The sequence below is a fragment of the Geotrypetes seraphini genome, chromosome 14 (assembly GCF_902459505.1).
Source record: "Geotrypetes seraphini chromosome 14, aGeoSer1.1, whole genome shotgun sequence".
In the NCBI taxonomy this organism is placed as follows: domain Eukaryota; kingdom Metazoa; phylum Chordata; class Amphibia; order Gymnophiona; family Dermophiidae; genus Geotrypetes; species Geotrypetes seraphini.
The window spans coordinates 29,153,128-29,180,606 of NC_047097.1; the positions used below are offsets into that span (position 1 = coordinate 29,153,128).

General features: G+C 47.7%; 1 protein-coding gene across 1 annotated transcript in view; it reads right to left on the bottom strand.

Annotated features, from left to right (window-relative positions):
* The window catches only part of TICRR (TOPBP1 interacting checkpoint and replication regulator), a 152,467-nt gene extending 129,368 nt beyond the window's left edge, over positions 1-23,099 (bottom strand). The window contains exons 1-4 of the mRNA XM_033920782.1: positions 21,985-23,099; positions 16,463-16,766; positions 14,255-14,496; positions 1,550-1,790 (exon numbers count right to left, since the gene is read on the bottom strand). Coding sequence (XP_033776673.1) covers positions 1,550-1,790; positions 14,255-14,496; positions 16,463-16,766; positions 21,985-22,653 — 1,456 coding nt within the window. The 5' untranslated portion in view covers positions 22,654-23,099. The remainder of the gene's footprint in view (positions 1-1,549; positions 1,791-14,254; positions 14,497-16,462; positions 16,767-21,984) is intronic.
* Between the last annotated feature and the right edge of the window lie 4,380 nt (positions 23,100-27,479).

Sequence of the window (27,479 nt, forward strand, 5' to 3'; positions counted from 1 at the left end):
GAGGCTTTCCTCGAGGTGCTTCCACAGGGGTCTCAGACTGCCACTCAGGCTGGCTCATAGGAAGCAGGGTCAAGACTTGGAGGAGCTGAGCCACGACCGAGGAAATCTCAGTGGTCATAATGGCTTTCAACATGTCCTCGAACATGGGCACCGAGACAAAAGGATCAGGTCTTGAAGGTGCAGCAGTGCGCTCCAAGGAGGGCGACCTCGAGGATGAGTATTCCCGATGCTTGGAGGCACGCTTAGTCTCGAAGAGGCTGGCAGGACCGCGGACATGGCCTGGGATGCCTGAGACTCTGGAGGCTTCTTAGGAGTGGTACCTGAAGGAGAGACAGAAGACTTACCCACCGAGGAAGACTTCTGAGGAACTGCCAACAAGGCCTTCGAGACCGGAGGTGTCGAGGTCGAGGCCTTGGTGGAGGCAGATGGAGGTGTCGGGGTCTTGGAAGTCAAGGCCGTCCCCAAAGCCAAGGTCGAGACCCTCTCAGCAGATGGTTCCATGGTGCCAAAAAGTTGAAGAAGCTTGGCTCGAGGTTGAAGGGTAGCACAGCGCGAACAGGCGTCGGGGCAATGTTCAGGACCCAGGCAAGCAATACACCGACTATGAGGATCAGTTATTGAGATGGCTACACTTTTTGAACCCGGTAAGAGGCCGAGACATAGAAAAAATAAAGGCCGACGTAACGAACGAGGTAAGCGGCCAGTCCTAGACCAAAAGGCCCCTGACTGGAAGGAAGTAAAAAATAAATAAATAAATAAGTTAGGTTTTTTTCAAAAAGAAAAGAAAGATCAAAAGAAATGCGAACACAGCGGCTAACAAAAAATAAGAAAGCCGCAGTGAGAGAAGGCTGCAGAGCTGAAATGAAGAAGACTTCTCGGCTCCGCAGAAAACTTTGAACTGAGGTACCTCACATGAGACGTGCGCCCTAACTTGGGCGGGAAGGCACTCGCGCATGCGCAGTGCAGCACTCGGAAGCTCTTACAAAAATGTTCAAGCAAATCTGCTTTCGAGGTTGTCCACTGCGGGGCTCCGTTGGTGACGTCGCCCACTGTTGAGAATATGCTGCCTGCTTGTCCTGAGATAAAGACCTGTTTTAGGGTATTTTATGAACCGTCACTCTGTTTCAGGGATACATTTGTGCAGTGTATAAAAATAACTGGGCATACAGGGTAGGTCAGCTGTTCTTTATCTGCTATCATCTGTATGTCACATGTAACTCAAAAAGAAAAACAAGTGCACCTTGCCAGATGCACCTGCACAACACAAATGCACCTTGCCAAGTGCACCTGCATAACACAAGCAGGGGGAGTGGGTCAAAGGAATTTAATAGTCACCTAATTCTGGTGAGGGCCAGCCACATGATCTGCATACAACATTCAGTCCTCATACTAATTTGAGTATCAAGTAGACAAAACTGTAAATCTAAAACCAATCTTTTCTTGTTTTGCACTCATATCAGTCTCACTTCAGCTGAACTTTTCTTTAACCTAGTCACTATGGCAATATTCTCAACCTTTTCCAACTAACTTCTATATTTAGTTAACTTACTGGTAGATGCCAAATCATCTTCAGTTGAATTATATATATGATTCAGTACACTCTTAACAATATCTGGTAGATCAGATGTAATATCTTCTGTATTTTCTGTTGCACTTTCCTGCAGAAAAGGTCTCTCAAGTTCAATTGCTTTTTCGGTATAAATAACTGTAAGAACTGCAATGCTGTCAGACACAGCAGAAAGTATTCCAGTGCTTGGTGACAAATCTTCACATGTTGAAACATCAGCTACCTAGCAAATGACAATTAAATGCATACTTTGTGAACATGAAGGAAAATATTAGGTTCTTACAACAGTAGTCTTCTTTATAGTAGACAAACACATTATTCCTGAACCTTCGGGTAGTCAAGCTATTCCTGTGAGAATTCTTGTAAAAAGCCTCATTTGCATTCTCTTGCTCTGCCTCCCATCTCTCTGGGCTGTCCTCCAATTCCTCAGTTTATACCAAAGCAAATGGTCAGCCCCAGAGAGAAATCAGAATAGGGAGGGGTACAGGGACACTTCCCAAAAAACTTGAATGTTCTGCTCATATGAGGGGCGTTCAATAATTTATCTACCACAGTAGGAAAGAAAAGAGTTTTCAAAATAAATTTTATTTTTCAATATAATCCCCTGGTAGCTTCATACACTTAATCCACTTTTCCTGCAATGACTAACTCCTTTGAAAAGAATTATTCTGTTTGACCATCAAACCAGAACGTCACAGCGTCTTTCACAACTTTATCACTTGAAAACCGCTGTCCATTGCAAAATTTATTCAAAACTCGGAACAGGAAATAATCTGAGGGAGCTAGGTCAGGACTGTAGGGTGGATGGTTGAGCTGCTGAAAACCATATTCTTGGATAGCAGCCTGTGATTGCTGTGACATGTACACCAGCGCTTTGTCGTGAAGAAGCAGCATGCCTGCTAAGAGCTTTCTTCATCTTTTCTCATTGACAGACTCCCACAATGCGATCATTGTGTTGGCGTAATTCTCCCCAGTTATGGTTGCCTTGTATGGCATGAACTCTAGCAGAAGTCCATCATCCCAAAAGACAGTTACCATGACTTTGACTGCAGAGTTTTCAGTCCTGAACTTTTTTGGGGTGGGAGATAACTTGTGCTTCTACTGCATTGACTCCATTTTGGACTCAGGATCTCTAAGTCTCATCTCTACTCTCCAATGATGAAGAAAATTAACTTGGTCTTCACGGAGCATCTCCAAATTCTCCTGACAGCACTGGAACCTTGTGGCCTACTGACATGGCATCTGCATTCTTGGAATCTATCTTGCACTAACCTTGGACTAGCCCAGCTTCTCATGAATTATTTTCCAAACTGTACCTGCCAAGATGCCCATTTCTTCAGCTATTCGGAAAACCTTAATTGTCTGACAAAATTAAATCTGTGACTTTCTTGCATATTTCTGTGGAAGTTGCTTCCACAAGCCTTCCAGTGTGAGGGTCATCTTCAGTGGACTCTCTACCCCACTTAAACTGCTTGCTCCAAAATTTTACTTTGTATGATATGGGGCAGACTGCAGTTATGCGTTCATGGATCTGCTTTGGCTTTTTTACTTCTTTTGCGAGAAATGTATCACTGAATGGTGCTTCCAATCTAGCAGTTTCTTACTTGATTCACACAAGGACGCCTGACATCCTGCCTCTTGGACTGTTAGACATGCAATGAACTGCAACTTATGAGTAACTTACATGAGTAACCTTGAGACATGTCACAACATGCTCAGATTTGTTTCAACATGCCTGCTACTTTCTTTCATATTCAGGTAGATAAGTTATTGAACATCCCTTCTTATATCATTAACATAACAGATGAAATAAAACTTAACCATTACATAACAGGTGAAAACAAACAAATCACCTATAGGAGTGCAACCTGCACTAAGAGCATGAAAGATTCGTCAGATACCCCCTAGATTCTTTAAAGCGGTAGTCACGTCCTCTATATCCTTGTCAATTATAGATAAAGGAAAGAAACAAGACGTCCAGATTCCCTGGCATGTTCAAGACAGGAAGCAGGCAAATGAATATCTGACAGGGCAGGCTTGAGGAAAAATGTGTGTTTACTAGAAAGACGATTACTGAAGAAAGAACCTAATCCTTCCTTCTAGTGTGAGGCACGTTATTCCTGATGTGTTCCTGATGAGCAGTCCCAGAGCCTAGGGCAGGATAGAAGAGCCTGCTAACAGTATGGATGATCTGAATGAGGAGTCCAATTTAGCTGCTACGTCCACCATGTAAAAACTTTGTGAATGTATGGAGAGAGGACCATGTGATCACTACAGATTTCTTCTGGAGACACCACTGAGGATGAGGGAAGCTCGCTTCTCGTAGAGTGCACCTTTATGGATATAGGCAGTCGTTTTCCATTTCCAATAAAAGCTGAAGAAATGGTCATTATGGATCTGTCTTGAAATGGTCGATTTTAAGGCTAGTTGGCCTTTATGGGCAGCACCCGCCAGTACAAAGAAATGATCTGACAGTCAAAATTCATTCATAAGCTCCAGATACTGTAGTAATGCTCCGCGCACATACAATAATTTAAGCACTTTATCAGAAGTTCTTGATCCCAAGGGCGTGGAAGGCAGGCAATCACACTTTTTGATTAATATGAAAGCTGGAGATTACCATCTTTCTTAACAAAAGTACTGTATGCAGTACTACGCATGAATCCAAAATTGAGAAATGGATCGCTGCATGACAAGACCTGAAATTCCGACACCTGTTGAACTGAAGTGATCGCCACCAAAAACAGTTTTGACTGGAAGATCCATTGGTAAAGCTTGCTCTAGTTTAATAGGATGCACTAGCCAGCGCCCACAGGACCAGTTTAAAACTACATGCTGGAAAAGACTGTTGTACTGGCAGGTTCCACAATCTGAACTTTCAGGGAACCAGCCGCTAGACTTTTTCCAGACTTTCCTGCAGGAAGGCAAGCACCACAGATATTGGGGTCATGTTTGGGTCCTCACTCCTCTGAGGTCCGAAAATTACAGTGCCCTGAACTTCTAGGGGTTCGAAGTCTGATGTCTGATAAAGTCTTTGGTATGTGATCTTGTACACTGCCCATAAGCTCGTCCGGGCCTTTCCCAAAGAGCAATTGTCCTTTAATAGGTAATTTACTTAAAGTCACCTTGAAGGAAGAGTCCCCCGCTCATTGTCTGATCCACAGTATCCTCAGGCAGAAATGGAATAAGCAGACATTTTGCTCACAACTCTGAAAAGATTATACAGAATATGAGCTACATATCGTATTTCCCCAAGTATAGGCCGCATGAAATATTGATTAGGTTTAAAAACTTTTAGCTAAGCCGCGGCTTAGCTAAGAGTTTTTAAACCTAAATCGGCCTATACACCCCCCCCCTTAAATACCTCCTTTGCCGCTCTCCCTGCCAGTAAATATCTCCTGGACGGCTGCCTCTGCCAGCCACGCTGTACAGGGCAGAAGCAATGTTTGCAATCTCAAGCCTCGCCCCACACCGCTTCCTGATTGGCTGCCGTCAGTTCTCACGATAGCAGCTAACCAGGAAGCAGTGTGGGACGAGGCTTGAGATCGCAAACATTGCTCCTGCCCTGCACAGCGTGATTGGAGGCAGTGCCTGCCAGCGAAGATGTCTTCAGCGCGCGCAGAGGGGCCTGTCAGCAGAGATGAGATTGGAGGCAGTGCCTGCCAGCGAAGATGTCTTTGGCGCGCGCAGAGGGGCCTGTCAGCAGAGATGACTTTGGCGCATGCATAGGCGCCTGCCAGCAGAGATGTCTTCAATGCATGCAGAGAGGCCTGCCAAGTATTTAAGGGGAAGTTCAGTTACGGTACTCCTCTAATGGGGCGGCTTATCTAACAGCGAGTTTAGTGTCTTTAGATAAGCCCCTCCATTTAAGCAAGCTGCACCCACTGCAGAGATCTGTAAAACCCATGTATAGGCCGTGGCCTATACATCAGTAAATATGATAACCCATTCCAGACATCAGAAACTGGTGATCCCTCTCAGCCATTGTCTCCAGATCACAACACAAATTGGAGTGGCAAGACAGACAAGACGACACTGTTGTAGGTCATGGCTTCAAATAGCTTCTTAAGAATAAAATCCAGCCGGTGGTTCTGGGCATCCTTTAACACGAAGGAAGGGAGGTACGCTTGGTAACCTTTGCCACCAGGAAATCCACTTTCAGTGGAACAAAAAGCTGGTTAAATTCCACATCCATATGATACAGCTTTACTATGGCTTTGGCCATCCAAAGTGGCCTCTCTGGGACCTCCCAATGGTCCATTAGAGTTTTAGTAATGTCTTGATAAGAGGGCAAACATGTGGTCTGCGCTTTTGTGCTGCTCATAAGTGAGCACTGTGGAATCTCTATCTTCAATTCCTGGAGAGATTCCGTGATTACCTCCAAAAGCACTGAGGGCTTAAATCAGATACAACCCCCCACCCCTAGACATGAAGCCGCATCTCCTGCTACTGAAGGCCCAGACTGGGAAAGTAAGGCATTGATATAAAGCCCTCATCGTCCCAGTCCTTTTCAGACTAGACCTCCCCATCTTGCACTGTTGCTTGGGAATTGCGCTCTTAGGGGGTGAACCCTTGGCACCAGCATGGCCACGATCCTCAAGGGTTCCATTCAGCCCTTGTTAATCATGTAGGTTTCAGAGTGACCTAGTAGTTAGATCTACAGCCTCAGCACCCTGAGGCTGTTCAAGCCTCTACGTTCCTTGTGACACTGGGCAAGTCACTTAATCCTCCATTCCCTCATGTAAGTTAGAAAGATTATGAGTCTGCTGGGACAGATAGGAACAAATGCTTGAATACCTGAATGTAAACTGCTTATAAACCTTGATAGGCAGTATATAAATAAAATAATAAATATTGATGAATTCAGGAGGAAACCCCTGCCCAGGATGTCCTTATGGCCCCTACAGATGCTCATGAGCTCCTTTCTGGAGCTTTGCGACAGATGCAAGTCTGTGCTTCGCCAAGGATGCACTATCATTGCTCCCCGGCTCAAACCTGGACTTTTTGCCTGGTCTTTGCACCATCTGGGCACTAACACCCCCCCAAAGAACTACAGGAGGCTAAGCCAGCGGCATGGCATGTGGGACACAGATGATCCTCATATGGTCATCCAGCAGAAACCTGGCAAGAACCCAAAGTATGTTGGCCTGAAGAGTCCATCACACCTGTTTTTGATCAAAACTGAAGTGTTTTGAGGCAGATAGAGGCTTTTGTTTCCATATTGAATTTCCAAAATGGCCACTGCAGCAGCATTTTTAACGTTTAAAAAAGTCAGAGAGTTACACTGGGGTCCAAAAATTAGCGATTAGGATTTTAGAGGTTTACAAGTGGGGGACCCTGACTAACTCCACAAACCAAAAAAATTCCACTTTTAAAGACACCCCTCTCCCCCCCCCCTCCCCGTTTTGTTGCTATGCCATGCTGTGTGCTGGGGGCTGTTTGTGGTGAAGCTGCAGAAAGCTTACAGGGCAAACTTTTGCCTCAAACAAGCCAAGAATCCAGACTGCTTTCTCTTCAGACTACCTCTTGGGCCCAATGATTAGCCGGGAACCTCAACCCCGAACCGGAACCCCTCACGTGCAGTTGAGGGGAGGAAAGCAGTCCACTCCAATCCTGGAAAAACTGCCACAGAGCCACTCAGCCTGTGCTCAAGCCCAAGAGATCGATCCCTGAGCTCCCAGACTGTTAGTGCAGGCTATCCAAATGGATGAATACTACTACAAGGCTGTCTGCCCCTTGGAGTTTGCACTGTCCCGCAGTCAGAGATGTCCCGATTGGGATGCTCTGAGGCACCTATAAGTCTTGCAAACAGTAAGCAAAAACCAAATTTAATAGAAAAATAAACAAGATCAGAAAAGACAGGCTCCTACAATCTCGCTTGTGGAGAAACAACTCAAGAATTGGAGGATAGCCCAAAGAGATGGGAGGCAAGGCTCTCTACAAGAATTCTCGCAAGAATAGATTGAATACCCGAAGGTTCAGGAATAATTTACCAGTCACATTAGAAACCGCAAAGATAGCAGCTGAGGAAAGGAGAAATTAGGTTCTTACCTGCTAATTTACTTTCTTTTAGCTTCTCCAGACCAGTAGAGGTTAACTTTACGAATGGTATATATCTAATCATGACCAGCAGGTGGAGACTGAAAACAAAACTTTGGGACAGTATATCCTAGCCCCTCCTCTCTATTTCCCTCAGTCTGCCGAATAGCCAAGCAGAACCAAGAACTGGAAAACAACAGAGAGAAAAAACAATACTCCAAAAGGAGTAACAAATAACATACCCAAAATGCTGTTGGAAAATGCAGAGGAGAAATTCCCGAAGGAAGAATGTCCCCACAGCTCGCCAGCTAAGCCAGCCGAGCCACAGCCGCTGTTCTTCAATTCTCCCCGGCCCTAGAAAAATACTAGAACCCGCAGCAAAAACCAAAAACTGCCCGCGCAACAGCCCCAACAACAACAACAACAGACAAGGTGGGGACCTCTACTGGTCTGGAGAAGCTAAAAGAAAGTAAATTAGCAGGTAAGAACCTAATTTCTCCTTCTTTAGCACTCTCCAGACCAGTAGAGGTTAACTTTACGAATGGGACGTACCAAAGCAGTCCCTCTCACGGGCGGGACCCCCGAAGGGCCGATACCAGTACACGCTCACCGAACACCGCGTCCCGACGCGCCTGCACATCAACCCGATAATGACGAACAAAGGAATGCAAGGAGGACCAAACCGCAGCCTTACAAATATCCACTGGAGGCACGAGCGACGACTCAGCCCAAGAAGCCGCCTGACCCCGAGTGGAATGAGCCTTGAGAAACTCCGGAACAGGCTGCTGTTTCAGAAGATAAGCGGAAGCAATCGTCTCCTTGATCCAGCGCGCAATAGTAGCCTTAGAAGCGCCCGCTCCCCGACGAGGACCCGCCAGGAGGACAAAGAGATGATCGGACTTCCGGAATTCCTGGGTCCGCTGCACATAAGAGCGAAGGACCCGACCGACATCCAACTTGCGCAGCTGCCGTTGCTCAGAAGAGCCCTCCCGACCACCCAAGACCGGGAGAACCACCGATTGATTGACATGAAAAGGAGAAACAACCTTCGGCAGAAAGGAAGGAACAGGCCGCAAGACGACCCGCTCCCTAGAAAACTCCAAGAAGGGAGCCCTACAAGAGAAAGCCTGCAGCTCAGAAACACGCCTAGCAGAAGTAATGGCCACCAAAAAGACCGCCTTCAAAGTAAGGTCCTTCAAAGAACAGTCGTCCAAGGGCTCGAAAGGCGGACGCACCAAAACAGAGAGAACCAGATTAAGATCCCAAGAGGGAACCGAGGGCCGTAGGGGAGGCCTAAGCAACTTGGCCGCCCGCAAAAGACGAATCACATCAGGAAGAGCCGATAAACGCTGACCTGACACCAACCCTCGAAAGGCCGACAGGGCCGCAATATGAACCCGGAGAGAAGACCAAGCCAGGCCTCTATCCAGGCCATCCTGCAAGAACTCCAGAATGTTAGGCAGATAAGCGCGAAGAAAGGTCACTCCCCGCGCCCGACACCATTCCTCAAAGAGACGCCAAACCCGCACATAAGCCCGAGAGGTAGAAAGCCTCCGGGACCCCAACAGTGTAGAGATCACCTTGTCTGAATATCCCTTCTTGCTAAGGCGACCCCTTTCAAGAGCCACGCCGTAAGACAGAAGGGAGACGGGTCGAACATGGGAATGGGACCCTGCATCAGAAGGTCGTCCGAGAGAGGCAGAGGAAGAGGATCCGCTACCAGGTGTCTCACCAGATCCGCATACCACGGACGGCGAGGCCAATCCGGCGCCACCAGCACCACCAAACTCGGATGGTGAACAATGCGAAGAAGCACTCTGCCCACCAGCGGCCAAGGAGGGAACACATACAACAGCCCCTCCGTTGGCCACTGCTGGACCAGAGCATCCAGACCCTCGGCCAGACCGTCCCTGCGACGACTGAAGAAGCGGGGCACTTTGGCGTTGCCACCCGTGGCCATCAGGTCCATCAGGGGCTGCCCCCAAGCCTGCACTATCAACTGAAACGCCTCGGCGCCGAGACACCACTCTCCTGGATCTAGAAAGTGACGACTGAGGAAGTCTGCCTGAACATTTTCTACTCCGGCTATATGAGAGGCCAAGAGGTCCAGCAGATGGGATTCCGCCCAAACCATGAGCAGAGCCGCCTCCTGCGCCACCTGAGTGCTCTTGGTGCCCCCCTGACGATTGACCTAAGCCACCGCCGTGGCATTGTCCGACAGCACTCTGACCGACTGCCCAGCAACAGGGAGTGGAAAACCAACAGCGCCAGACGGACCGCTCTGGTCTCCAACACGTTGATCGACCAGGCGGCCTCCTCCGCGGACCAGGTGCCCTGAGCTGAGTGACCCAAACACTGAGCCCCCCAACCCAGGAGACTCGCATCCGTCAGGAGCACCGTCCACTGCGGGAGATCCAGACCCACCCCCTGAACTAGGTGAGGGGTCTGGAGCCACCAACGCAGACTGCAGCGCGCCAAGCCTCGCAGGGGGACCGGAACATCCATCCCGTGCCTCTGGGGAGACCACCTCCGGAGCAGAGCATACTGGAGAGGACGCATGTGGGCCCGCGCCCACCTCACCACGTCCAGGGACGCCGCCATCGACCCCAAGACCTGGAGGAAATCTCGCGCCCGAGGACACCGGGACGCCAAAAGCAGGCGAATCTGAGATTGCAATTTGCTCACCCGGCCCTCTGGGAGGAAGACCCTCCCCAAGGAGGTGTCGAACAGCACCCCTAGGTACTCCAGACGCTGAGCCGGGACCAACCGACTCTTGGAAAGGTTGACCACCCAGCCCAGCGACCGGAGAAACTCCACCACCCGAGCAGTAACCCGGGAGCTTTCCTGCAACGACTTTGCCCGAATTAACCAGTCGTCCAGGTAGGGGTGTACCAGGATGCCCTCCGACCGCAAGGCTGCCGCGACGACCACCATCACCTTGGTGAACGTCCGAGGAGCCGTGGCCAGCCCAAAGCGAAGCGCACAGAACTGAAAGTGCCGACCCAAGATCGCAAAGCGCAGGAAACGCTGATGAGAGGCCCGAATGGGAACATGCAAGTAGGCCTCCGTCAGATCGAGAGAAGTGAGAAACTCCCCCGGCTGAACCGCCAGAATGACCGACCGCAGAGTTTCCATACGGAAAGAGGGAATCTTGAGAGCCCTGTTGACCCCTTTCAAATCGAGGATGGGCCGAAAGGTCCCCTCCTTCTTGGGCACCACAAAGTAAATGGAGTACCTGCCCGTGCCCCACTCCGGAGGGGGCACCGGAACAACTGCCCTGAGATCTAGCAAGCGCTGAAGGGTCTGGCGAAAAGCCTGCGTCTTCCCCGGAGTCTGACATGGAGAAGCGAGGAAAAAAATCCGGCAGAGAGCGGGCGAACTCCAGGGCATAACCGTCCCGCACCACCTCCAGGACCCACTGATCGGACGTGATCTCGGCCCATTTGGGGAAAAATTCGCGCAGCCGGGCCCCCACCGGAACCAAAGGGGGCGCCGGCAAGGCGTCATTGTGCAGGACGGGAAGCGGGGGAACCGGCGGAGGGATTCCCTGCCCCCCGACGGGCCCCCCGAAAGGGCTGCATGCGCTGGAAGAACCGACCCCGGGAAAATCCCGGAGACTGGAAAGAAGCAGCCCCACGCCCAAGGCGATACTTGCGAAAATCCCGCAAACGCCCCCGGGCCGCACCCCCCCGAGACGCCGGACGGGCACGGTCCTCCGGCAGACGGGGAACTTTCGAGTCCGACAAAGTCTGAATCAACTTATCCAAGTCCTCTCCAAACAAAAACGACCCCCGAAAGGGAAATTTAGTAAGCTTAGCTTTGGACGCAGCATCCGCCGCCCAAGCGCGCAGCCACAACACACGCCTTGCGGCCACGCCAAAAGCCATAGACTTAGCCGAGATCCGCACCAAGTCATATAGAGCATCTGAGAGGAATGAGGCCGCCATCTCAATCTTCGCTACCTCCTGATCCACCAGAGACCAGTTGTCAGACTCTTGATCCAAGACCCGCTCCGCCCACCGAAACACGGCGCGAGCGACCAGTCCCCCACAAATAGCCGCCTGGACCCCAAAGGCAGAGACCTGAAAATTTTGCTTAAGGATGCTCTCCAATTTGCGCTCCTCAGAGTCCCGCAAGGCAGAACCGCCCTCAACAGGCACGGTATGCCGCTTGGAAATTGCCGAGACCACCGCATCCACGACTGGCGAAGCTAACGTAGCCCGATCCCCTTCCGGAATGGGATACAGGCGAGCCATGCTGCGCGCCAGCCGAAACGGCGTCTCCGGCGTTTTCCACTGCTCCAGAATAATATCCCGAATATCCTGATGCATAGGAAAAGAGCGGGAAACGGAACGGATCCCCCGTAACAGGGGGTCCCCCACACGCGGAATCTCCGGCGGCGCGTCCTCAAAACGCAAAACCGAAGAAACCTGCTGAATAAGGTCAGGCAGCTCATCTTTCTGAAAAAAGGCGCACCACGGACGCCTCGTCACTGGAGAACGGGAAATCCGACAACCCGCCGCCAGCTTCCGTCCCCTCCAGAGAGTCCTGGAACTCCTCAGAAGGGTCCAGGTCCTCCTCCAAACCGACCCGTTCCTCCGACCACAAATTCTCGTCCCACGACACCCGCGGACGCTTGGACAAGGGAGGCGGCGGAGGGGACGTCACGCCAGACGAAAGAGGCAAAGCCGCAGGGAGCGCGGAGGAAAACCCACCCCCCGAAACCCCCTGGGCGCAACCGGGACCCCCAGCCGCCTGAAAATAGGCTCTGCATAAAGAAAAGAAAAATTCAGGAGAAAACCCCCCCGAGGGTCCCAAGGGACTCCCTGCCACAGCAGGGGACCCAGCAGAACCTTGCCCCTGCATAGTCAAAACAGGGGGAAGGTCACCTGAGGTGGAAGACAAAATGGAGGGGGCCAGACAGAGAAGATGGCGGTTTTCCCGCCAAAAAAGCTCCCTCCATAGCCTGAAGCGGCTGAGAAACCTGAATAGTCTCAGCCGCTAAAGCAGGCAAGCCGGCATCAGCTGTCAAAAAATCAGCTGAGAGGGAATCCTTCGGGGAATCCCTCCGTGGGCGGTTGTGGAAGACCGGGCTTCCCCACTGCTCCAAGCCGACTCGCGAGGCACCATCGGCGGGGAGCTCTGGGCGCCTGCAGTCGCTGCCGACGGAGCTCCACCACCTCACCGACCCAAACCGCCGAGTTCAGGCCGGCCGCGAGTGCCTCGCGGCTGGACTAAAATTGTGGCCTACTCCCCCGGAGAAGGGCACAATTGCTCCATACGCGACCTAGCTATAAAAAAGTGCTGGTTACATGAAAAAATACAGTAAAATACAGTTTTCTTAAAGGGAAACAACCCTTCAGACCAGCACTACCTCAGGATTTTTTTTTTTTTTTTTTACAGAACAGACTCCACAGGCTCTCGAAGCAATATGCCTTGCTTGACTTAGGGGGCAAGGGATACTGCTGAGGCTCCTCTAAAAAAAATGTGGGGAGGTGGAGGAAGTGGGGGGAGGGACCCCGCTCGTGACCCGCCGGGTTTAACACCCCCGAGGTCGGACGAACCCCCAAACAGAGTCCGCCCAAGCTCCGTCCGGCTAAAAACAGGGACAATAAACCCCCTAAACAAATTCCAACAGCCCTACCAAGGGAGATGGGTACAGATCACTCAACACCTGCTGGAGACTGAAAGAAGACTGAGGGAAATAGAGAGGAGGGGCTAGGATATACTGTCCCAAAGTTTTGTTTTCAGTCTCCACCTGCTGGTCATGATTAGATATATACCATTCGTAAAGTTAACCTCTACTGGTCTGGAGAGTGCTAAAGAAGTCTTGTTTAGTGTTTAACAGTTTAAAATAAATCTAGAAAAAAAAGTAGCCCTACATAACATTTTTTTTTTTTTTTTTACAAAGGTCTGAGAGTTAGGCAGTTAGAAACTGCTCTTTTGTTTCTTTGCAACTCATCCAGGTATTAATGATATCGCTTTCACTTTAGAAACATAGCTAATATATATAAATAGGTAACCCAAACCTCAACTGCTCTTATCCTTAAGAGGTGCTGAGAGAGGATCTGTTAAGGGGAATAAAAACTCCATTGGAATATCTTACCTGCTAGCTTTCAAACTTGGAAAAAGGTAAAACTTGGGCTTCAATAAGTTATTTAATTGTACTTCTCTTTTTTAGTTCATTACTCTGCTTTTACAGCAAAGTCAGTTTAGGCAATAGTGTAGCCTTTAGAATCTCTGATAAGTTTTTTTATATAAAAAGTGTTTTAATCTAGATTAGTATTTCAGATGGCAAACAGATAACATTTTTCTTCCATTTATGATTCTATTACGGTAAGTTCCGTTACCAAGCCAGACAAATGCATATCTCTCCGGCCCTATAAAAATACTAGAACTCGCAGAAAAATCAAAATCTTCAAGCGAGCAAAACCTTCAATCAACACATAAAGACAGAAAGGGCTAACAGAAAGAAAATTAGCAGGTAAGAACCTAATTTTCTCCCTATATCTCATATATGTGCTAACAATTACCACAATTCACACAGTAACTACTCAGCACATGTAGTACGAGTCCCCAAAGTGTTGAAGCAAAATTTCCAGAACAATCCATAGTGGTACTAACTGTATATAAAGAGCATAAAATTACCATGTGCAATTCTTCAAAAGCGAGTCTCTTCACGAGTTCATGAAATAAAGTTACAGTGTGCTCAGAGCCTTGTTTTTTGGAACTACATAGCACCCAGCTAGCTGTGCTATAATTGCAACTCTGCAAGCAATTCCCATCTTTCATTGTTCCTTTTAAGGTAATTCTCACTGGACTCTTCAGGTACCTCTGATTCATGGCTACAGGCTCTAATTCAACCACACACTTCCACTGCTGTTCCAGCCCTAGGCAAGATTAGAACAAAAAAGGAAAGAAAAACAATTTTAGTAAAAATGGAATTTTAACTGAATTAACAGCACAATTTTATAAACATATATATGCGTGACTAGACCCAGTGCACACACACAAAATAGGAGCCTTCTCTGAAAGAAAGATTAAGTTCTTACCTTGGTAATATTCTCTCTTGTAGATGTATCTAGTGGTCCTGAAACGACAGGGTCCTGTATCTCAACTCGCAAGTTGTTTGCAGAATGCTGTCAATCATATTTCAACTCTGCCTCTTTTCCAGGTAGCTGCTGCTGCCCCCTTAGTTCATACAAAAGCAATTAAGTAGCACTTTAATTAAAAAAAAAACCATAACTGGAAGGAGGGAAATGGGGAAAAATCCCTGACACTACAATTCTGTTCTGTAACAAACACAGAACTCCCACAGGGACGCCCTCTGGCCCTCAGGGATGGAAACAGGGTTTGACTTACTGAGGCCTACCTAAATTCCGGCGATGCAGCTGAGAAACCAGTCTGGCGCCGTGGCGGAAACAGTCATGCTGAGCAGTGAGCTTAGCACACACACAGCTGAAAGCCTTGCTTGTTGATTGGTCCGGCGGCGCGGGAACAGCAAGCAAGGCTCTCAGATGTGTAAGTGCTGAGCTCACTGCTCAGTATGTACACGACTGAAAGCCTTGCTTGCTGATTGGTTGGCAAGGCTAGAACGGGAAGACCCAGGATGTACTTAGTGATCCGCCCAGACTCGAACTTGAAGAGACTGACTCGAGTAGACAGGAGACAAGGAATCGAGTAATTTTTTTTCAGACCCAAGCTGAAGACGGAGCAGTAGTGAGCACAGGGGGCAGGAGGAGGTGCTTATCAACTTTCCATCTCTTTCTCTCATGCTCTAATTCTTCCATACCCATTCTCACTTCTATTTGGTTTCCTATTCCCCATTACCACATTTCTACCACCTGTGTTCGCTATCGTCCTCTCACTCATGTCCTTTCTATTCCCCCCAATAACCACATATTTCTACCATTTCCACTTCTCTCTTCACTCCTTCTTTAGTAGCTTTACATTTCCTTATTTCTTCTTCCCCTTTACCCTTCAACATCTTTCTGTCCCTTCTCTTTCCTCCTGCCTCCATCTTTTCTTCCTTCCACCCTCCCTGCTGTTCTCTCCTTCACACCCATTATCCAATATGTCTTCAGAGAGACAGGATGATTCGGCAGCCGGCAATAAGGTAATTAACTTAAGCATAAAAGAAACTGTGGAATTGATGATTCTGATGAAATCTTTATTTGAAAAAGGGTGCAGATGAATTAAAAAATAAAACACAATATGAAAAAATAAAACACAGCAAAAAGATATCAGGAACATCAATTCCAGTTTTTTTGTGTTTGCGCTGCTGTTTTCCTTGTGGAATCTCTCCCTTTTTTTGCAGGTAATCAACTTTTAAAAAAGCCCTCTTTTACTAAGGCGCACTAGCTGATTTAGTGAGCGCTAAATGCTAACACGTCCATTGAATATAATGCAGGCATGGCACAACAGGGGGAAAGGGGGCTGCTTTGGTGGGAGGGGTGTACTGGGGGGGGGGGCAAACATCAATCATACTTTCCTCTGGGAGGGGGTGAACAGAAGGGGGCCAAGGAGCAAGCAGGCATGGCACAACAGAGAAATACAGGCAGGAAGGGGGCTAGGGAGAGACAAAGACAGAACGAATGACAGACGGACAGGGGACCAGAAAAGGAAGACAGACACCCTGCCAGCGGCCAAGGAGAGAGAGAAAAAGAAAGACAGATACACACACACATTTATTCTATCACCCGTTAATGTAACGGGCTTAAAGACTAGTAAAACCATAATTTTTTAAATCTCTATGCATCTGCTTTATGAGCACATATGAGTTTTTGGACAAAATACCTTGGAATATAAGTCCCGTTGAATTATTAGCATGTGAATTTGCATGTAAATTGTTATTACCATGTGCAATGAAAACTAGTACTCCTTCTTGCTGAGGGAACACTGCTCTGCAGGCAAGGTCACTGAAGATGAAATGATTCAAAATGGAGTCAAACGGCAGGTCTGCAGGGCAAGACTTGACCTGAAGATCAGAGAAACTCAAGTTTGCTTCACCAAGAGAAATGTCTTCTATGTTGTGAACCCTATTTTCTTTGTGTCTACTTGAACAAAACATTAGTGCTTCTGATGGCAATATGCTGCCTCCTACGAGTCGAATTACCTCCGATACAGTCCAATATCCAACAAGATCTGAGGAATTCCATACCTAAAACAGAATGCATAACTTTAGTGTATCACACATTCTCACTGATTATAGTAGTAATATCAATCAACCTGCATAAGCTGCTGCTGCAGTACAACATACTAAAATTTATGCTTGCAATCATGGTCTGAAAATGTCCAGCACATAACCAATTTTTAGTCATAAATTGAAAAACACAAAACAAGAATTCAGCGTAGCACTATGATCTATCTTAAGACCATTGTCCAAAAAATGTAGTGAGTTAAAAGCAACCAAATTCATTCACCACTACTATTTTATTCCGATTTTAACAGGTCCTTCTGCGTAGCCTGTCAAAGCTAAGCAGAAGGACTTGCTATCCGTCACTAGAAATAATAAAGGGAATATGCTCATATATGTAACATAAAAACAGAACTATGTAATGAATGTGTTAACATATAAATCTTAAGAGCTACTTATTTTTTCTATTTAAAAAAAAGAAAATTATTTTAGCAAAACCTAGTGAAAAAGAATATGAGGGGAAACAACTAAACCAGGAAATAAGCAAAAGTTAATTTATATAATACTAGTGTATTGTAACAGCCCCGAACATATTTTAAATCCGATTCTAACAAACAGAAAATCAATGTTCCCGTAACAAAGGGGGTACATGATCATGAGATTTATCATAAAGCAACCTTATAGCTATATTTTGAATGAGTTGGAGCCTTTTTATCTGGAGAGAATTACAATAATTCAAGTCACAACCATCAACTCCTTTTCCTCAGGAAAATCTGGACTGGATTAATGACAGGCCCTCCAGGGTTCTAACATGACTGTTTTTTTTATTGGGTTTGTTTTATTTTTTTCCTTCTATTTTTGCTTGATTGTAATTTATATCTTCACTAATCTTTAAGCCCGTTACATTAACGGGTACTAGAATAGATGTGTCTTTCCTTCTCTCTCCTTGGACGCTATCTATCTTCCTTTCTGTCTGTGTCTCTCCCTAACCCCTGTCTGCCTGTCATTCCCCTTTCCCTCTCCCCCTGTTGTGCCATGCCTGCCTGCTCCGGGCCCCCCTTCTGTTTCTCCCCCCCTCCCAGAGCAAAGCATGATTGCTGTCTGGCCCCAAGCACAACCCTCCCCCCAAAGCAGCCCCCTTTCCCTCTGTTGTGCCATGCCTGCTTCATGGCCCCCTTCTGCCACCCTCCTCCCAGAGCTAAGCATGATTGCTGTCTGGCCCCCAGCACACCCCTTCCCCCCAAAGCAGCCCTCTTTCCCTCTCCCACTGGCCCCCTGTTGTGCCATGCCTGCCTGCTCCGTGGCCCCTTTTGTTCCCCCCCAGCACATCCCTCCCCCAAAGCAGTACACTTTCCCTCTCACCCTGGCCCCCTGCCTGCATTGATTCCCAAACTGGCTTCTTGCTCTCTTCTGGCCCACCGGTATGAACTGCTGCCGCCACTACTGCTCCTCTTCAAAGCAGCCTGCTGAGGATCGCCGGCTGGCTGTAGCAAACCTCGCAGGCCGCTCTCCACCTCGATAGCACGTTCCCTCTGATGCGATCCCACCCCTCCTCTGACGTATGGGATCGCGGAGCCCTGATCTAACCTGCAGGCTGTCCAGGGGGCTTACTGTAGCACAGGAAACTCCCCCTCCCCCCCGAAGCAGACTTTCTCCAACAGTCTGTGATCTCCCATCGCAAGGATGTTCCTGCAGGGAACCTCCACAGCATGAGGGAAAACCTGCGAAGGAAATACCAAAACAAATACTGAAAACTAGCAAAAGAAACACGAGAAGAGATAAGCTCCTACACTGAAATTAAGAACCTGATTTGCTAGGATGGTTTTCTCCATAGGATAAAGGGACAGATTTTGTAACTGGCGCCTAACGCAGCAGGAGCTTAGAAAAATGGTACCTGCTGTGTGTCAATCATGGACGGATGCTGTTTATAGAACCGTGGCTAGCAAGGACCCAAAGGTAGGCCAGGATTTTACAGGGTCCTTGTAGAATTATGGACAACTATGCCTAGTGACGCTGAAATCTGAACCACATTTTGGTCTTGCATTTGGGACCCTAGGCACCAGAATGGTAGAGCAGGATTTTACATGGTCCTTGTAGAATTATGGACAACTACGCCTAGTGACGCTGAAGTCCGGACCGCATTTTGGTCTCACAGTGGCAGTGCGCATACCGTTGGCATTGAGGATTTAAGTTTTGGCAATGTTCTATAGTGCAGGAGTTCTGAGCATCGGCCCACTGGTTTGCTGCTATGGACCACCCCAAACAAGCCCACTACCAGGCTTGACGTTGGTCCTGAAGGGCGCCTAATTTTTTAAATCCATTTTTAATTGGTTTTTAATGGAGCAATCATCACACCACTTAAAACCAATTAAAACATTTAAGTTAGGTGCCTACTGACACCTAATTTTTAGCTGCTCTTTTGAGAATTCAGCCCAAAATGGGTAAACAATTGCAGCAAACCAGTGAGCCGATGTTCAGAACTCCTGCACAAGGCCAAAACTTAAATCCCCAATGCTCAATGCCAATGGTATGCGCACTGTGATACCAAAATGCAGAACATGCCTGGGTAATGTGCAGAAACTTTTGTGTAAGCACAGCTCTTGTGCACAAGCCCAGGCAAACTAGGAAGTGAAGAACATATTAACACAATTATTCTGCACATTTAAATAAGCTTTTCAAGTTTGTTTTTACTTGAAAAGCTTATATTTAAATGCAGAAAAAAGGAACATTTGTTTTTCATTCATAGTACTTTAGAGGCTTGAATGGGCTTCCTCACATTTCTGAAATAAATCAAAACTGGCAAATTTTAAGTTGGAAAAAAAATTAGAAATCATCTCTTAAAACACACCAATGCCAATTCTGAGCTGGGGTTAGGTTTCCAGATGTTGGTGCACTATTCTCCGAGTATTGGGAGGAAAAAGCAAATTATCTCATTTGCCTCTTCATTTACTAATGCATAGCAAAGGTTTTAGCACCGAAAGTGGCGGTAACTGCTCCAACGGTAATAGGAATTCTATGAGCGCCAACATAAGAATTGCTGCTGCTGGGTCAGACCAGTGGTCCAGCAGTCCGCTCATGCGGCGGCCCTTAGGTCAAAGACCAGTGCCCTAATTGAGTCTAGCCTTACCTGCGTACGTTCTGATTCAGCAGGAACTTGTCTAACCTTGTCTTGAAGCCCAGGAGGGTGCTTTCCCCTATCACAGCCTCTGGAAGAGCATTCCAGATTTCTACCACTCTCTGGGTGAAGAAGAACTTCCTTAAGTTTGTACGGAATCTATCCCCTTTTAAATTTTAGAGTGCCCTCTCGTTCTCTCTACATTGGCGAGGGCAAACAACCTGTCTTTATGTACTAAGTCTATTCCCTTCATTATCTTGAATGTTTCGATCATGTCCCCTCTCAGTCTCCTCTTTTCAAGGGAGAAGAGGCCCAGTTTCTCTAATCTCTCACTGTACAGCAACTTTTCCAGCCCCTAAACATTTTAGTTGCTCTTCTCTGGATCCTTTCAAGTAGTACAATGTCCTTTTTCATGTACGGCAACCACTGCTGTACGCAGTATTCCAGGTGGGGGCGTACCATGGCCCGATATAGCGGCCTGATAACCTCCTCTGATCTGTTTGTGATCCCCTTCTTAATCATTTCTAGCATTCTGTTCGCCCTTTTCGCCGCCGACATGCATTGCATGGACAGCTTCATTGACTTGTCCACCAGTACTCCCAAGCCTCTTTCCTGGGGGGGGGGGGGGGGGGGTGTCTCTCCAAGTACTGCACCAGACATCCTGTATTCGTGTATAAGAATTTTGTTACTGACATGCATCACCTTGCACTTATCCACGTTTAACCTCATTTGCCATTTCGCGGCCCATTCCTCGAGCGTGTTTATGTCAGGTTGCAGGTCTTTGCAATCCTTCTGTCTTCACTACTCTGAATAACTTTGGATCATCTGCATATTTAATCACCTCACTTGTCGTACCAATTTCCAGGTCGTTTATAAATATGTTGAAGAACACGGGTCCGAGCTTCGAACCCTGCGGCACTCGTGACGCTTTCCCAGTTCGAGTATTGTCCATTTACCCCCACTCTCTGTTTCCTATTCGCTAGCCAGTTTTTAATCCATGTAAGTATACCACACTCAATTCCACGGCTCACAATTTTTCAAAACAGTCATTCATGCGGGACCTTGTCAAATGGGGTGGGTCAGTAGAGTGGGCAGACTTGATGGGCTATAGCCCTTTTCTGCCGTCATCTTTCTATGTTTCTATGAACGTCTTCTGAAAATCCAGACATACAATGTCGAACAGGTCACTCTTGTCTATTTGCCTGTTTACTCCCTCGAAGAAGTACAGTAAGTTCGTCAAGCAAGATCTTCCTTTGCTGAAGCCGTGCTGGCTGGTCCTCATCAGAATGTGTCCGTCAAGATGATCAACTATGTGGTCCTTTAGCAGCGCCTCTATCATCGTTCCCGGTACCGCCGTTGCTGGGGCTAAAACCCGCGCTATGCATTAGTAAAAGAGGGGATTAGATATATTTGACTACATTTAAATATAATTTGCACTAATCTTTGCATTGTTTCCTGCACTGCAGCCCTTTGAACAGTCTATGCAGACTAATGCAAGCACTAAGTTCTAGCACTGGTGCCAGGCCTCAAGTGCAACAGACCATAGAAAAAGATTTTTTCCCCAATTGCTAGCTTTTAACTTTTATGGGTTGGATGTTAGATCCACAAAAAGGTCTATTTAGATGGGAGATAAAAGAGAGAACAGCACTTTCTTTATAAAGGTGGTTAATAAATCCCAACTCAATCAACAAGAAAGCAAAAGCTTAAAGTGAGAGGGAGTGGAGATTGGTTATGGTAAATAAGACTGGTTTTAAACTGAAAGCTTAGTGATGAAAATAGAATTGTTTTTAAACAAAAAATAAATAACTCAATCACATTTTAGCTGAAGTGTTTTCATAAAAGATTAAGAACTCAACCAACAGTATAAGTGAATAGACCATATGTACCATGTCATAAACTTGTCTTTTTTGTTTTTCTTTTAACCACTGATTTTTCATTTTTCAAGATAGATCTCATGACAGGGAGAGAACTGGATAAAATCTCCCAGTACAAAATCACTAATTACCCCTACAGTTCACATTTTAAACTGTCCATGATGGAATTTACTATAAACTTGTAAGTGGCTTCATAATAAGGCCATTTCTCCCACTGACATTCTTTGTAATTTTGGAATCAAATCAAACTTACCTTTGACCGTTCCGTAGAGTCCATCCAATACAAAGTTATTTTCTTTTTAGCGATCACAGACTGGACACTCCTGGGTAAGAGTCTGTCCAGCACTTGCTGCGAGCTGGGCACTTTCTCATGGCTTCCCTCCGTGAAGCGAAGCAACTCTGCGCTGGAGTGCGGACAAGAAGAGAAGATGAAGATGGCATTTCTACTCTTGGGAGCGATCGCGTTTTCGGAGCCGGTTTCAGCTTGCGAAGGCTCTTCCTGCAAGACGAGCCGACCCCCTCGACGAGTCCTGGGCCGAGCCGGCTTGGCCGGGGACGTGATGTCGGGTCGGTCCCACGGGTAATCCAACAGGATCTCTTTCAAGGCCCCCTGGGTGAGAACGGCTCGGAGACCTCGGCCGCGGGGAACCTCCTCCTCCCGCGCCGCCTCGAACCGCGACTCCAGCGACTCCTCGAAGTCGAGCCAGCTGCGGGGACCCAGCTCCCGGAAATCGCCCAGTCGGGGCGGCTTAACGGAGCGGGCGCTGGACGAATCGAAGAACCTGAAGGCCCAGCGGATCTGGTCCAGCCCGAAGCGGCAGCCCAGGTAGTTGAGGAGGCGCAGCGAGCTCAACCTGACCCGATTCTTCGTAGCCCGTCCCGCCGTGTCCACCAAGAAAACCACGTTGGGACCCGAGGCCATGCCAAGTGGCTTACGCTGCGCCGGGCAGACATTCACATGCGGACCTGGGGTTGGGACTCGCAGCCTGCGCCTTACTGACTTGAATCGCACTAGTCGACGATACGTCCTCCTCAGTTCAGGGATAGACGAGCGCCGGAATACCACATAAAAGGCCCCCCCAGAGCGACTCTGGAGATTTGCTACCCGGAGCTTAGCCGGGTTTTTTTGTCGTTGTATCGACAACGGCGAAAGTGAGCTTATTCTACTTAAAAATACAGAAACAGAAAACGTCTGCTTTAATTCCAGGGGCCGATAGGATTCGGACACTCTCGCTCTCCCGCCGCCATTTTCTGTTTCTTCGCGACTCAAACCTCTCGCGCGCTTGCTAATGCGAAACTCCCATTGGCTCACCGGTGGGATCTGTTAGGTATCATTGGTCAAAAGTTCCATTCAACGTACCGCCCTGTGACTTGGGGGAAGATGGTCTGTTTTGGTTGGTTATTTTTCTCTAACATTTTTTTTGTGTTGACTAAGCGATCTCATTGGACGAGTATCTTCGTTAGAGAAAGTCTGATCGATGCTCGTGCCTGCCGAAGCTTCTTTTCTGATTGGTTGCCTACTTTAACTCCCGCTTACTGGGCGTATTTATATGACACTATAGTGCTTTTTAAACATTAAAGACGGATGTTGTCGTTTGGGTGTTTCTTTTAGTGTCGCCGCTTTAATAGTTCGATTGGCCGGTAATCATCTAGATTTTTATTGGACTTTGAATGCTGTATAGGCTGAAAATATATAGGGGCGACAAAGAAGTATTTATTTCCGAATTAATACAAATGTGCTGGAATAATTATGAAGTACAATTCCAAAACTTTGAAGTTCAGTAGTGTATATTAGTATAAACTTAATTGTAGATTCTAGAATTAAAATAGTTCTTTGTTTCTGACTAGTCTTGTTCTAATCTAATCTAATAAAACGCTAGGCCGCGCATGCGCACTCCCATCACGTGGGTCCGTTTTCCGTGAGCTGTAGCGACCCATAGGAAGTGCGCATGCACGGCTTACGGTTCTTTGAAAAACGCAGCGGTGGCTACTCTCACGAACCCCGCCTGCGTCGGACTTTCGACGCAGGTGGGGATCATGAGAAGAGCCACCTCCGCGTCTTTCAAATTAAAAAAAAAATATGGCAAGGCGGATGTCGGCCGCAGCGGCTGTCGGCGGCTGCAGGCCGCGGCAGCTGTAGCCCGCCGCGGCCGAGCACGGAGACGGGCCGAAGTTTTTTTCAACTTCTCAAAGACGCTGCAGCGGCTCCTCTCACAAGCCACTCCTGCGTCGGAGAAGGCGGCGATCGTGAGAGGAGCCGCCGAGAAGTTACACTGCTGGGGGCTCGGGCTGTTAGGTCCGTGCAGGCTCCTCTCGCGGTAAATAGAGGGAGAGGGAATGCTGCGGCTGCTGGACAGGGAAGTAGGGAAGGAGATAGGAAGAAAGACACAGGGACAGGGGCAGAGAGAGAGACAGAAAGACAGACAAAGGGGGCCAGGGACAGAGACAGACAGACAGAAAGAAAGACAGCAGGACAGAGAGAGAGAGAGAGACGGAAATAAAGACAGACAGACAGACATATATTCTAGCACCCGTTAATGTAACGGGCTAAAATACTAGTGGTATCAATAATGTGACCAAACGTCCCATTTTTAGCTCGCCTGTCCGTTGTCCCCACGCACAGCTTCGGGACACCGAAATGTCCCATTTTCAGGAGTCAGACATGCGAGTATAAAACAGGCCACCGCTGCACTAATATCATCTTCATGCAGTGACTGCAGAAGCTTCCCCCCCCCCCCTCCCATCCATTCTGACGTTGGAGAGGAAGTTCCGGAATTAACAGGGGAGGAATAAAAGTTGCTTGCCTGTAATGGTAGTTCTCCGTGGAGGCTGATCATTCAGCCACACAATAGGTGCCATCACCCTGATGGCACCCAATCCCAGCTAGTCTCTAGCACAGAAAACTCTTGAAGAGCTTTCTGCGCATGTGTGATATCTCTCGCCTACTGTAAATACAGAACACCGCCCTACCCTCTGCTCAGTTGAGTTTATAGCTGGCGGCAACTGGGCGGGTGGGAGGGTCTGTGTGGCTGAATGATCAACTGTCCACAGAGAACTACTGTTACAGGAAGCATCTTTTATTTCTCCCTGGACAGTATGATCCATTCAGCCCCACAGGAGGTGACTCCCAAGCTACGAAGGTAACAAGTTAACTTGAAACCAAGAGAATAAAGCCAAAATTTTGTTACCTTCTTCGTCAGAGGAGGAGAGTTGATGCCTCATGTTGCAGAATCCAACACCACTTGGCCAAAGGAAGAATCCGAGCAGGAAGCAGTGTCAATGCAGTAATGCTTAGAAAATGTATGAAGAGATGCCCAAGTGGCAGCCATGCAGATGTCTCGTGGGGACGATTGCTGGACATGGGCAGAATATGTTGAAAATCTTCCGGAGATGCTGAGACGTAACAATCAGTTGAGCAATCCATAAAGAGATAGCTTTGACCACCGGCTTAGGAGAGGCAAAGAAACCATAAGACAGAAACAACTGCGACGGTCTATCCAGGGACGTTGTCCTTTGTAGGTAAATTGAAAGTGCCCAAGCACATTGTTCTTCTGTCACATGAGGAGGCGGGCAGAATGTGGGCAGAACAATCGACTGATTAAGATGAAAAGGAGAAACCACCTTAGGCAAAAAATGCGGATGGGTGTTTAACAAGACCTTGTTGTGTAGAATTTGAGTATAGGGCTTGTACCACACCAAGCCTGTATTTCTCCTATACGTCAGGCAGATGTAATGGTGACTAGAAATAGAACCTTCCAGGAAAAGTATTTTTCAAGTTTTTATTAGAGCTTGATAAATCGCTTATTTAAATGGAAGCAGTTTGCAGAGGTTCAAATGGTGGGCCCATTAAGGCAGACAATACCAAATTTAAATCCCACGCTGGAGTCGGTCTTTTCAGTGGAGGATGTAAGAGCAACAGCCCTTTGAAGGAAGTCTTTATAATAGGATACTGGGATAGAAATAAATTATCCAAACTATCATGGAACATAGAAATGGCTGATAAGTAAGCCTTTACCAAATTGAAAGCCTGTCGATATAGATGCCAGATACTGAAGCACCTGCGCCACGGGTGAAGCAGCTGGTGAGAACCAGTGTTGAATGCATCACTCTTCGTAACAACGCCATTTATAGGAGTAGGCCCGCTTTGTTGCTTCCGAACGTGAAGATTGCAGAATATGCAAAACATCTGGAGTGAATAATGGCCGAGCAGTTATAGAGGCTGGAGCATCCATGCTGTCAATCGAAGGGTGCTCAAGTTGGGATGTAGGAGCAAACCGTGGTCCTGGATTATGAGATCTGGTACCAGGGGTAACCAGTACGGGTTTGCCTGAGCCTTTCTGATGAGAGTGGGGAACCAAACTTGTCTAGGCCAATATGGTACTATGAGCAGAAAATGCAAATTGTTGTGAATTGCCTTCTGTATGGTTCTGTTGATGAGAGGGATTGGAGGGAAAGCATACAGGAAAACCTCAGCCCAGGAAATTTGGAAAGCGTCTGGCGCTTCTCGATCTGGTACGAAGAACTTGGAGCAGTATCTGTTGCATTTGAAGTTCTGAGGAGACGCAAATAGGTGTATCTGCAGAGTACCGAATTGACTGAACAGGTCTTGAGTAATCATGATTTGTAAGGAACACTCGTGAGGTTGTAGCTGTCTGCTGAGATGATCGGCTAGATCAGGGGTGCCCAAAAGGTCGTTCTTGTACAATCTCTTGGATGGGATCTTGTATCTCTATTAGTTTCAGCTGCAGGGCAACTAAAAGATGATCCCTTTCCTTTGGGCTACCTGCCCGGGAGCTTCCTGTCTTGCCCATTTTGTTCCTGCAGCTTCACTGCATGGTTTCATCTCAGTTTATTCTGCTCGTGATTTGTTTTCACTTCCTAGCCCTTTTTAGATTTTTTTCGAGGTTTGCCCACGTGCTGCGGATCAACTCTATGTGAGTGATCCCTTCGGCGGGAGCTCGCAGACATTTTAAATTTTGCTTCCGGAGGTTGTCCGTAAGCCTGAAACTGCAGTAAGCCCTCTAGACAGCCTGCAGATTGAATCGGGTCTCCAGGTTCGGGAGCCATCTCTCCCCTGGTTCGTCCGCAAAGGGGTAGAGCTCAGGCTGCTGCGGTTCCGAGGAGGTATGCCGGGATCGGAACTGCACTGCATGTCTTCCCTGATTTCCCTGAGATGATCTGAGATGGCCAGAAGATCTGAAAATTCCAGTTTAATCAGCTCCTGAGGTAATGATCTCCCTATGCTTGCACTGTGTATTGCTGGCTACCATTGAAATGCATTGCAGCACCTCTGTGGTGTCTGAGAGTCACAGAGTTTGCCGATTTTGGGGGTCCTCAAATCAGGGTTTGGGGGGGTTTCCCTGCATGCCCTGGTTCCCCCACCTGTAAAATCCTAAAATCACCGTTTATAGCGTTATCCTGCGTTTTTAACTGCCATTTTTCTGTCAAAATCGGCACCCGCGGCAGCCATCTTGGATTTTCTTTAAAGTTTTTAAAACTATATTTTTTTGACTTAGAAGCTTCATTTTTGCTCCAAACTTCACAGATGACCACCTCAGGACAGGATGGCATGGATTCATGCCGTAAATCCGGCAGATGGTTTGCGGTTGCGCAGCCGCATATTCTGTGCACAGCGGCCTGTCAGGGGCGTAACCAGTGTGTGGATTCCACACTTTCCTCCTTCGGAGAGGACCTGCTTTCCTCCATTGCCACCAGAGTCGCGATTCCAGTGTTCGGGACACCACAATT